Genomic DNA, 13740 nt, shown 5'->3' on the forward strand with positions numbered 1-13740 from the left:
GCTGGTTCAGGTATGAGATCATACAAATAAGGCAAAATATTAAGCCACCTACAGTGTGTAAGTATGCCCTTTGCCCATGACTCATAATTACCCCGTTCTAGAAATACAACTGCAGGGTGAGTAGAAAAACCCATGATAACTCTTCAAATTAACAAATCTAAGACAAAATGACTTTAATACTGATAAAGCAGATCAAATAAAGCCATCCCACGCAAACAAATCATTTCCAAGTCTGAAACGTCCAAGTAAATTGACAGATGTGTGAAAACACAAAGTACTGAATAAAATGTACCTGGTGTAGATTCTGGAAAAATACATGATAGATCTGGAAAGAGCATAGAAACCCCTTTCCAACGCCTATTCGTTTGCGAAAAACGGAGTCCGTATGCAAAAGATATGGCTCCTGGAGTGCAAAAAACTTGTTCTGACTTTGACTGGCAAAAAACACTGTAAAACGGCAAAATCAGAGAAAAAGACCTGAATCAATTAGATCGGGCTCGGAACCAGCTTTCCAACGCCTATTTCCATTCGAAAATCCGAGCTAAAATGCCTGAGTTATACCCGATTTTGTAAAAACAGCTCCAAAAAACCCAGATAGGCCCTTACAGCCCTCAAGGGCTAAAAAAAAATAAGCCCCTAGTCCGTTGGGCGACCAGGGGCTAGCGCTGGGGCTGGCGGCGCGATGGCGGCGCTGTGGAGGCGGCAGCGCTCAGGCGGGGCACGGGTTGGGCGTGGGTGGCGGCCGAGCGGCGCTCGGGCGGCAGGCTGCGCCGGCGGCGCGGCGGTGGCTGTCGGGCTGAGGTCGATGGTTACCGCCGACGGCAGTGGCCGCCGGGCGGCTCACCGGTGGCGCTGCGTGGTAAACGGCTGCGCTCGCGCTGTTAAAAAACTGCGCTTTTTTTTTTTTTTGAAATTTCTGCCTCGAAATTCGTGCCCTAGGGTCGTACGGCCTTGGGGCATAAAAAAATTTGCCTTCTGGAGCAACTGTGTCCAAATCGAACAAATTTTATATGGAAATAGGGGTTTTTGGGCGCTACGAGCTCAAAAATGAGGTCCGTTTGGGCTCAAAATGCACCGAAAAAAAAAATACCCCCCTATTCCAAAATAAAAAAACAGAAGACAAACACAGATCTGATGCAACCAAAACCTGAAAATCAGATCTAACCCTCGTAGCTCCAAATTCTTCAGAAGACGAACAGGAAGCAATAGGTCTGGAGCTCTGATACCATGTAGGATTTGAGAAATACAAATCCACAAAACCCAAAAGAAACCTGCATGCAAGAAACCTGTCACAGAGAAAGAGAGAGAACGAATACAAGGGTTTTGGCTCTGAAAAAGAGAAAAGATGTATTATCAGAGAAAAATAAATCAAGAATGTGAATAATACAAGAGATCAATCCTTATAAAGGAGATCAACACCAAAAGGAAAACCTAACCCTAAGGTGTGAGCATTTAATAATTAAATATTAATTATTAAATGACTAGTGTATGCATAAAGAGAAATCTTAAGAGGAGAGCAAAGTTAATTAATTACTTTACTTTACTTTACTTTACTTTACTTGGCTCTGCTACCATGTAGAAGTTGAGAAAGCCAACTTCACAGACCCCGAAGATCACCTGCATGCAAATAACCTGTCACAGAAAGAAGAGATGGAGACAAACAAGCAAGGGTGCTCTGAAAGCTGAAAAATGTATTCATCCAAGAGAGAGATAAATTACAATGATGAATCCTTATAAAAGGATATTATGCAACCCTAAAAGAAACCCTAATAGGTAGACATTTAATAATTAATATAATTATTAAATGTCACAAATGCAAACTAAAGTGAAATCTTAAGAGAGGAATAAAAGTAATTTAATCAACATGATTAAATTAAAACCTTTACTCTAACAGTTGAGGCCAACATAGTGAGACCCAAATTCGTCTTTTCGGGATCAAGTTCTACAAACAATCAAGTATATACTCAAACAACTTCCAGATCACGAAGGAAGTACACTCCATTGGGAGAACCACTTGAATCAGTCTTCAAAAAGCTTGTGGCAAACAAAGTGATCACAGTTCCAGATTTTCCTCCATATGAACCAAAGGTCAAACCAAATTGGTGGAATGATGATGAGTATTGTGAATTTCATAAGAGCAAGGGTCATAAGACAGGAAATTGCCATCGACTGAAGAACATTGTGCAAGATCTCATTGATAGAGGTGACATTGAGATTGAGGGACATTCATCTAATCAAGAACATGAGATGTTTAAGGAACCATTCCCAAAGCATGACAAGGGAAAAGGTAAAGCCACAGATGATCAAGCCAACTATACTAGAGCACCTTACAACTATGACTCAACTATCAACCACATCTCGACGGACAATCATATCTCTACGATTACTATCAAGAACAAAAATCCTGAGAATCCTCCTCAGAGACCCAGGATTGTTCTAAGAGGTGTGGGATCTTCGTCCGAGTCTACCTCTGAATGTCATGTTACAACCTGTCGAGGTAAGATTACTTTGCCAGGTGTTTCCACTAAGAATGCCGCTTCTTCATCAACCAAACCAAAGTATGACCTTGTAGAACAGTTAGGGAAGACACCCGCGCTCATCTCCATCCTTGAGCTATTACGCATATCTCCCGCACATAAAGCTATTCTGGACAAAATCTTGAGAGACACCGCCGTTCCTACTGATCTGAACGTGGACTAGTTTCAAGCCATGGTGGGATACCTTTCCATTCCACATTCCCTTACATTCACAGAAGCCGATGACGCATCTGTAAGTCAGCCACATAATGCACCATTACATATTGAAGCCTTCATACACAAACATCGAATAAAGCAAGTCCTAATAGATGGAGGAGCTGGTTTAAACATTTGTACATTGAGCACCATTAAACAATTGGGATATTCTGACAAAGCTATGAATTCTACAAATCAAATCACCATCAAGGCCTATGATGATGAAGAGCGTTCATCCAAGGGCACAGTCACCCTACCTCTAAGAATTGGGCCTGTCACAAAGGATGTGGTTTGTCAAGTCCTAGATCTAGATCTCACATACAACATATTGCTAGGACGTCCTTGGATTCATGAAATGAGGGCAGTCCCATCAACATATCATCAATGCATTAAGTTTCCTCATAATGGAGTCGAGGTAATAGTCAACGGTGATCCAAATCTGTTCATATATTGCAATAACCTGAGATCACATACTGAGACCATCATTCCCAGTAATCGTGAAGTTGTTCCTTCTTCGGCATATATTGACCCTGAGTCATTGAAACCTTTGACATCAAAACAAGGTGAACTTAAAGGCAAATTTCAAGACAAAGGCATGGGAGAATACACTCTAAATCAGACAATGTATTTATGACAAGTCGTGAGCTCTCCAAAAGAATATGGAAGGCCACATCCTAACAAACAAATCTCCATCATGGCATTCAAATGGGATCCTACTACCTTTCAAAGATGGGGCGAACTGGAAGAGGAAAATTTATACAAAATTCTTTACAAAGACATTGAAGAGGACACACATGATCAGATCAATATACCTTGTGAGAAATATGGCAAAGGCTTCAAGATTCTACAAAAATTTGGGTATGATGGAAAAAGCCCTCTTGGGTTACGCAAAGAAGGCACTATGGAGCCCTTACAACCTGAATTGACTGTAAAAAGGGAACGCTCAAAGGGACTTGGTTTTCTGACTTCCAAGATCTACACTAAAAGGACAGAAGAGGCATCACAAACCAAAGTTGCCAAAGTTCAACAAGAAGATTACTATTCCACAGATTCCAACGAATGGGAATGGGGTTCAGACAAATCCTCCAGTGACTATGAGCTCACCGAGACATTCAGAGAGCCAGATGAACCCATAGAAGAAGAGGAATTTTACAAAAAATTCAGAGTTGGTCAAGAAACAACTCATAAGGATTTCCCACAGTCTTCGTTTCAAGGTCTTAGGTTGAAATCACATAGGATGAGGACACCTGTCCCAGAATGCACTAATAGTGACGACAATTTGGATTCACTCACGATCGAAACTGATGAGGAGAGTGCCATCGATGACCTCGACGATTGCCTCGATATACCCGAATATAACCACATCTTCACTCTTAGCCCTGCAAACTCTGAAAACATTAAAGGCCTTCCCCTTGTTCATCCCCAACTCATTGACTGGGATTATGAAGGACCAGCATAATTTGACACATTTCAAAATGACGAAGCTGTTATTGACTATCTTGGCATACGAGATGATCTTCCCCCTGGGGACCACAAAGCAGGATATACCATAGAACTCAACAACGTGGCATATTTCGGTGAGGGTGTCGGACCTTCCAGTCGAAAAAATGTGAAAATAAGAACAAAAAAAGGGTCTTATGGCCAAAACCACACGGTGGCGCTATTTGACTCCAAAAAAGTAAAAAGAAAGGACGTATCTGAGGGCGAAAACCTCTCTGAGGCACCCGAAGATGGAAGGCTCGACATTCTCCCAGCATCGTATGAGGAAAAATCATCTATGTTGGTAGAGGAGACTATCAAGACAAACATTGGTACAGAAGAGATTCCACACAACATATTCCTGGCTCAATCCTTGACAGAGTCCGAAAGATTAAAATTCATAAGCTTCTTCAAAGAACGACAAGTCAACTTTGCATGGTCATACGCTGATATGCCTGGACTAGATCCGGATTTGGTAATGCATCATTTGACAGTCAAACCAGGGGCAAAGCTAGTGAAACAGAAATTAAGAAAAATGCATCCGCAAGTAGCATTACTAGTCAAAGCAGAGCTGGAGAAATTACTGGATGTTGGATTCATACGCCCAATTGATTATCCTGAATGGATCTCCAATTTGGTACCTGTCAGCAAACCAGATCGCAGCATCAGAATATGTATAGATTTCAGAGACATCAACAAAGCTTGTCCGAAAGATGACTTCCCATTACCAAATATCGACTTGATTGTTGATCTCACAGCAGGTCATGAAATGTTATCTTTAATGGATGGGTTTTCTGGTTATAATCAAATCAGGATTGCACCCGAAGATCAACACAAAACATCATTCACTTGTCCGTGGGGAACTTTCTGTTGGAATGTCATGCCCTTTGGGCTAAAAAATGCAGGTGCTACATATCAAAGAGCAATGACCACTATCTTTCATGATCTCATGCACATAACTGTGGAAGATTATGTTGATGATCTCTTGGGTAAATCAATAGACAGAGATACATATTTGGACATACTTTCAGTCGTCTTTGATCGGTTGGAAAAATACAAGGTAAGATTAAACCCCAAGAAATGTGTCTTTGGAGTAACCTTTGGGAAGCTCCTAGGATTCATTATGTCTAAAAGAGGAATCGAAGCCAATCCAGCAAAAGTCAAGGCTATCTTGGACATGCCGCCACCCAAAAATATCAGTCAACTTCGATCTTTACAAGGGAGACTCCAGTCCATATGAAGATTCATAGCACAACTTGCAGATAAGTGTAATCCTTTTCAGCACCTGCTACATAAAAACATAAAGTTCAAATGGGATGAGAACTGTCAACAAGCCTTTCAGACGCTCAAAGACTATCTTTTGAATCCGCCAGTTTTGATGCCACCAATTCCAGATCAGCCTTTGCTACTATACATATCAGCTACTCCAACAGCACTGGGGGTACTCCTAGCACAACAAATAGCTAACGGCAAGGAAAAAGCAGTATACTATATCAGTCGCACATTGGTGGGATATGAGCTAAACTACACACCAATCGAGCGTGGATGTCTCGCTGTGGTCTTTGCTTCACAAAAATTACGACATTATATGATCACTCATAAGACTAAGTTGATTGCAAGAATTGATCCACTAAAATATCTTCTCAAAAAAGCTACACTTACTGGGCGACTGGCCAAATGGGTAATGATCCTGAGTGAATTTGACATTGAGTATGTGGACAGAAAAGCAATAAAAGGACAAGCAATCACGGATCAATTAGCAGATGCTCCCATGATAGATGATGCTCCTCTAAATTCAGAATTTCCAGATGAAGCAATTTTAACAGTATCACATGCAAAGCCATGTCAATTATACTTTGACGGCTCATACATACAGCATGGGGCAGGTGCTGGTATCCTCTTCATAACTCCTCAAGGCGACTCTATACCAAAATCATACCGCTTATCATTTCCTTGCACTAACAATATAGCGGAATATGAGGCATTAACAACTGGATTAAGAATTGCAGTTCAGTGGAAGATCCAGGAACTTCGTGTTTTTGGGGATTCCCAACTTGTCATCCGTCAAGCAACTGATGATTACCAAACAAAAGATGAAAAATTAATGCCTTACAAACAAATGGTGGATGATTTGAAACAACATTTCACAAAGATAGATCTTGAGCAGATACCAAGAGAGCAAAATCGTGCTGCAGATGCCATGGCTACAATCGCTTCACTAATTGACCTACCTCAAAATGAAACCTGCTATGAGTTTCTGGTAGACAACCTGTTGGTTCCTTCATATGAGATCACTCCTACTAAAATGATATGCGTTGTCGGTCCCGAATCCCAGTTATATGGTTCCATATTCACATACCTTCGCGATAATATCTTGCCTCCTGATCTATCAAACAACCAACGCCGCACCTTCATTCGTCAATCCTCTTGATACGTCATTCTAGTTGATATCCTATACTGACGAGGTCTAGATGGCACTCTCCTTAGATGTTTAGAAAGTGACGAAGCTCAGATTGCATTACGTGAAGTGCATGAAGGGATATGTGGTCTGCATACTAGTGGTCCTACCTTGGCCAAGAAACTCATCAGGACTGGATACTACTGGCCTACTATGGAAAGAGATTCATATCAGTTTGTCAAGAAATGTAAGCAGTGTCAAATTCATAGAGACCTAATACATGCACCAACACAAGAATTACAACCACTTGCGTCTCCTTGGCCCTTTTGTCAGTGGGGACTCGATCTCATAGGCAAGATTCACCCTCCTTCTTCCAATGGTCATAAATTCATTATCACAGCTACAGAGTATTTCACAAAGTGGATTGAGGCCATGCCTCTCACACAAGTCATTGGGAAACAAATTGCTACCTTCATCCTGAACTACATCATTTGCCGATATGGTATTCCCACTTCCATTATCACTGATAACGGGCGTCCCTTCAAAAATCAGGATGTTCGTGAACTCTGTGAGCGCTTCCATATCTCTCATCGTTTCTCCACACCATATTACCCCCAAGGTAATGGCCAAGCTGAGGCGTCTAATAAAACAATTCTTAAAATCCTCAAAAAGACAGTCGACGACGCTGGCCGTAACTGGCATATCCAACTCAATCCTGCACTTTGGGCCTATCGCACAAGTGTCCGCACACCTACAGGAGCTACACCCTACTCACTTGTCTACGGCGCTGAAGCCATCTTGCCTATTGAGGTCAAGTTACCTTCTTTACGGGTCTCTTTGCAAAACATCATCAACGATGAAGATTACAGGGTCTCTCGCTTACAAGAACTAGAACTGCTGGATGAACGGAGACAAACTGCTTTTAATCATCTTAAGGCTTACCAACAGCGAATGAGTCGCAGCTACAATCACAAAGTCAAGCCTCACACATTTGAGGTAGGTGACTTGGTTCTCCGAGAAAACCCCAAGAATCAGCAAGACAAAGAGAAGAAGGGCAAGTTTGAACCAAACTGGCTTGGTCCTTACATTATTACAGCAGTATATGGCTCTGGGGCATATCAGCTCTCAACTACAGAAGGTGAACCTTTGGAGGATCCTATCAACAGCATGCACCTTCGCAGGTTTTACACATAGCTCTTTAGAGTATCCTAATTCGAAAACACAAAAAAATCAAAAAAATCAAAAATACAAAAAAAATTATAAAACAAAAAAATCGTTACTTGGTGAAAACCTGGCAAACAGGCACCTTGTGACACAAAAACATTGAAAAATCGAAAAAAGTAAAGAGAAATAATTTCATCCAATGGTGAAAACCACTTTGGTGGCGCCCTGGGCAAGTACCATGGTGAAAACTGGGTCACCAGCACCATGCGTAGAGACATTGCTCCTCCCTCCTTCAGGATTCTCTTTCATCCTTTCACTTTGCACACACTCACAACCTATTCATCCATAATAAAATTACCCAGTTCCATCATGGCTTGTTATTGATCTACCTAAGATTGGTTAGCCATTCATAATAAATCTCCCTTTTCACATCCCTTTCCATCCATAATAAATCAGATCCTATCTGTGGCTAAGGCAAAATCCTACGTCTAGTGATGGGTGTGGAACTAAGAACATCACATGTTTTGAGGAGTACAGTTTCTTCCAGCATTCTTCAGTCTATCCGTGCACAATCTGCAATAAAGCAACATCTGCATCACAGATCCGCAATAAAGTTTCGTCTTCTCCGCAATAAAGTATCAGTTTCATGGATTCAGTCAGTTTCAGATGAGACACAGCAGCAACAATGGGCTTCAACAAAATCAAATCTTTCAACAGACTCAGACAACATCATGGTTCAATGCTATCTATCCTCTCTGTGAAAGTAAACATTGTGACCACAATCAAATAAGACTTATACAAGTGACAAGAGACACTAAACTTGAGGACTACAGTGGATGTTGGTGTCGAGTCTTGGTTTTCTTTTGATTTTATCTTTTGGTGACATGTCTTTTAGCTTTTCCAGGATGTCTTTGACTAGAGATTCTATCTCCAGGATGTCTTTGACTAAAAAGGTGAGGATGGGGTATCGTCACCTATTTGCATTTGCTGTCTGTAGATTGTCTTTTAGTAATGCTATGACTTGTCCAAGGATATGAGGACACTGTGAGTCTAGTATGAACTGGGGCATTCCTTGTTTGTGACTGTCTTATCTCCATGCAAACAGGTACAATGACTTTCTGGGTCGAACATATGCCTCGATTGTCATGACCTATTTTGCCCTAATAAAGCTCAATGATGATAACGCACAAGAAGCTCTTTCACTTTCATATCTTCTATCTTTCATCCCCCTTTCTTGATTGACTTCCATTGTCCTTCTTGAGTCCACGTAGCCTGCTATCATATGACTGAGTATAATGACACACCAAAAACATTTGCATTTCATGTAGTTGCACCTGCATTACCACATATAAGTATTTCATACATACATATAGATATCACAACTACATCACATCCTGCACACAACACCTATTAGCACAATTTACATCTGCATTATCATATTCATCTGCATTACATACATTCACATTTGCATCATGCATACACATATAAAACATAAAAGAACAAAAAAAATATTGCATTGCATCATATACATATTTGCATCCATATCATAAGCATCACATAAGAACATCTCATCGCATAGGTACACATGCATATAGCTGCCGCAAAGATGAATCATCTCATATATATATATATAAAGTGTCATGATACAATGATGTCAAAATCATATGGCTACAATCACCCACAGGTGTCTACATCATTATATAAAATGGTACAAAACTGATATAGAGGAACTCACTAATCACTCCTGCCAACACTAATGGTAGTGCTAATCCTATCCATGCCATGGTATCCCATGCCACGTGTCCTACCCTCATCTCTAGTCTTGGATCCTAGAACACTCATCTCAGTGCATCCCTGTCTCCATCTCAATCGTAGGGTACTAACTCCCCATCGATCGGTATCCGCAGAATCCTATATACATCCTCCAGGGTGATTGTCATCTCACCCATCAGCAGATGAAACGTACAAGTCTCTGAGTGCCATCTCTTAGCTAGTGCAGTCAGCAATCCCATGTTCACCCGAAACTTAGGCACATACAGAATGTATCTCAATCCAATAGCCTCAATCGTGGCTCGGTCCTCAAGTGTCAACTCAGGTCGCAACCTCTGTGTCGACGATAATCTCTCCCCTGACTCTAGCATAGGCAGATACTCCTGCAGTCAAACAATCGAATCATGTCAGTTATCGTGGCATTCACTGTTTATCACAAAATGCTACTTGCTATCTAAATGCATATGGTTATCTATCCTAGTGACACTCACTGTTCATCACAAAGTGCTGTTGATTATCCTAGTGGTACTCCCTGTTCATCACAAAGTACTACGTGTGTGACACTCCCTGTTCATCACAAAGTGTTACTCACATTTGCACTCCTTGTTCATCACAAAGTGCTGCTCATATTTTAGTACTCCCTGTTCATCACAAGGTACTTTATCTTGGTACTCACTATTCATCACAAAGTGCCTTGATCTATCCTAGTCTTCCTAGAGGACCTGCTTGAGTGTATCCTCTCAGCAACTTATCCAATTAACAGCGTATGTTCATCACAGAACTGCCGATTTGACCTAGAAGATGCAAATTCATACTTTTCAAATGCAAACGTGCTTTCCTAACATAAACATGCATTTATTACATTACCTAGTATGCATTAATGACAACAATAAATGCATCAAAGTACAAGGAGGTTTTGTGGTACTTACCGGCTCTCTTGCCTCTGCTGCCCTCTGAAATCGGCGAACGCGATCGAATTTGTGTACGAAAACCATTGCTGCTAACTACTGCTGCTCTTTTCTCGCTCTGCACTGTGATCTCATGAAGGTGTAGATGACTATGAGGATGTCTTTTGCCCATGGTCTATCTTATAGCCTACCCTAGCCTTGGCCTTCATTTCCCGAGTCAGTCTTCTTTATCCTGTGACTTTGTCATTTTATCCGGTCAATCCATTCTAGCCTTTCTTTCTTATCGAGAGATTGTCTACAATCTTTTCAGACATTTTCATCCAATCTCTCGAGGGGGCATATTATTCCCATCTTGGGGCAACTCTGTATCAGTTCATCTTATCTTCTTTGAAACAATGCGACAAGCCGCATTGTCTCAAAGAGGGGCAAAATGTAGACACCTAAAATTGTCCAGTCTAATTAAATAAATATTTTATTTATTTAATTACCTAAGCCTAATTCTTCTATTAATTAAATAAATCTTTATTTATTTAATTAATTCATTTATCCTCTTCTAGCCTTATTTCTCATTTAAATAAATACATTTATTTATTTAAATTATCCTTTTCCTAAATTAAATAAATATTTTTATTTATTTAATTATCCTACTTCTTCTATTTATTAAATAAATCTTTATTTATTTAATTAATTCATTAGCTTTTTCTACCCATGACACATGTCATTCATCTCTTAATTCATACACTACCTACCCCTTTCATTATTTTATTATTTCCTTTACCTACCCTCTAATCCTAGCCGACCTCCTTTTTACACCTCTCAATCTTAACCCTCCATTTCATATTGTGTCTTCTATTTAAGAAGATGCTTTCTTCATTGTCAAACCCTAATGACTAATCACTTATGCTAATGATCTTTCATGCAACTTGCTACACTACGATCCTACTTGCAACCACATTCCGTTCTTTGTTGAGCTCTTGTGCATACAAAAATCTGAGAGCAAATATATCAAGCAAGATCAATGGAGATAGGAAGAATGGAGATCAAAACCCTATTGGACATGTGATGGTATAATCTTTGTGATTTTGAATTATTTTCATTGTCTTAGGTAATCTTCATATGTTATGGTGGATCTTTGTTGATTGTTAGGCTAGGGTTTAGTGGTTGGATTCATTTAGCCTTTCAATATTGTTGTCATTGTTATCCATTTTCACCATGAACAATATTAAGTATCAGAACTATCAATTGGTGTCAGAGCTTTGGACTCTGGAAGGAAAGTTTAAAGGTATTTGAGTTTAAAGATCCAAATATGTATAAGAGGGATGCACCAAAGCTGAACAAGTCAAGTTTCTCTACATGGCAGAAAAGGATGAAGCTACATCTATTAGGAGTTGGAGAATATGTTGTATACTATTTGGAGAATGATTTTGTTACACCGAGCACCTATCCATTGACTATGGAAGAGATAAAGGCGAAGCAAGAACATATTCAAGCAATGATTGAAATAACATCTGCATTGACCGATTCAGAGTTTAATGATCTAGAAGGCTGCAATGATGCAAAGGCAATGTGGGATAAGCTCATATCAGTATATGGAGGAGATGAACATGTTCAAAGAGAAAAAGTAGACAGTCTGAGAGGAAAACTTGAATCTATGAAGATGAATGAAGGTGAGAACATAACTCAGTACAGTAAAAGACTAAAGGAGATTGTCAATTAAATCAAAGGAGCAGGTGCAACTATTGAAGAAAAGGATATAACAAGTAAGTTGTTGAGAACCCTTCTACTAGCTTATGCAATCCGAGTCTCTACAATCAATGAATTGAGGTCTGTACCTAATATGCCAGTTTCTTTGAATGCTACTATTGGTAAGCTACATGCATTTGAGTTAAGTAATTTTGATAACAGTGGATCTTCAGTAAATAAAGTTGAATCTGCATTTAGTTCTTTTCATCTTGATGAATCTAATGATTACAATGAAAGAAAGTATAAGTACTCTGAAGGAGATCACAGTGGAGCAAGTGAAAGATTTCAGAAGAACATGGAAGAAGTACACAAACTATATGAAGAAATCAGAAAGCAAGAAGAGTTTGAAGCACTATTAGCCAAAAGGTTACCGAGAGGCAAAGGTAAGTATAAAGGAAAACTACCTTTGAAATGTTTCAATTATGATAAGATAGGACATATTCTAACTATCCTGACAAAGATTTTACTGAAAAGAGAGATTACCGAGATAACAGATAGAAAGATAATCATTACAGAGGACACCGAGACTTTAGAAGAAGAGATAGAAAGACATGCTTAATAGCTGATGAGGAATCTAATGATGATAAATCAAATGAGATTGATACAGAGGAAGTAGTTTATGTGGCTATCAAGGATGGCTCAGATGAAAGAAGGTATGAAGAAAAAGCCCTAATATCTCACATAAACACTAATGATTTTTGGATTATAGATAGTGGATGCTCACATCATATGATAGGAGATAAACACAAGTTTGTTATATTAGAAGATTATGATGGAGGCTATGTTAGATTTGGTAATGATGCACCATGTCCGGTAAAAGGTAAAGGATCTATAACACTTCTTGATAATGCAAGATGTAATGATGTCTATTGGGTTGAAGGTTTGAAATACAATTTGTTGAGTGTAGAATAGCTAAACAACACAGGTTACCGAATAGAATTTCAGAAAGGAATTGTCAAAGTTCATGACAAGAATGGAAAGTTAGCTACTACCGGGACACAAACAAAAGGTAATACATTTCACCTTGACTCAACTCGGAATAAGTGTTTGCATGCAAAGATTGATGATACCTGGTTATGGCATAAAAGGTTTTGTCATGTCAATTTTGATAATCTGATCAAAATAAGTCAGAAGCATAGAGTAAGAGGTCTACCGAGTCTTGAAAAACCTGAGAATGCTATGTGCCGAGGATGCCAGATGGGTAAGATGACAAGATCAAGCTTTACAAGTAAGTCCTACACTTCTAAGGGAATTTTAGATCTAGTGCACACTAATCTTTGTGGTCCTATGAAAGTTCAAAGTTATTATGATGATAAGTATTTCATATTATTTGTGGATGACTATTCAAGGATGATGTCAGTAATGTTTTTAAAGGAAAAATCAGAAGATTTTCAAATGTTTAAATGGTACAAGGCAAGAGTTGAAAATGAAACAGGAAGACAACTGAAATGTCTTAGATCAGATAGAGGAGGAGAGTTCACATTTGATGAGTTCAACTTATTTTGCAATGATCATGGTATTAAAAGACAAGTCTCTACATTGAGAA

General features: G+C 39.4%; 1 protein-coding gene across 1 annotated transcript in view; it reads left to right on the forward strand.

Moving 5' to 3' along the window:
• The first annotated feature begins 682 nt into the window (after nt 1-682).
• Nucleotides 683-13740, forward strand: part of LOC131874028 (epidermis-specific secreted glycoprotein EP1-like) — a 42707-nt gene continuing 29649 nt past the window's right edge. Inside the window, exon 1 of the mRNA XM_059217236.1 lies at nt 683-859. Within this exon, the coding sequence (XP_059073219.1) occupies nt 683-859 (177 nt within the window). The remainder of the gene's footprint in view (nt 860-13740) is intronic.

Source organism: Cryptomeria japonica, chromosome 3 (assembly GCF_030272615.1).
Source record: "Cryptomeria japonica chromosome 3, Sugi_1.0, whole genome shotgun sequence".
Classification (NCBI taxonomy): Eukaryota; Viridiplantae; Streptophyta; class Pinopsida; order Cupressales; family Cupressaceae; genus Cryptomeria; species Cryptomeria japonica.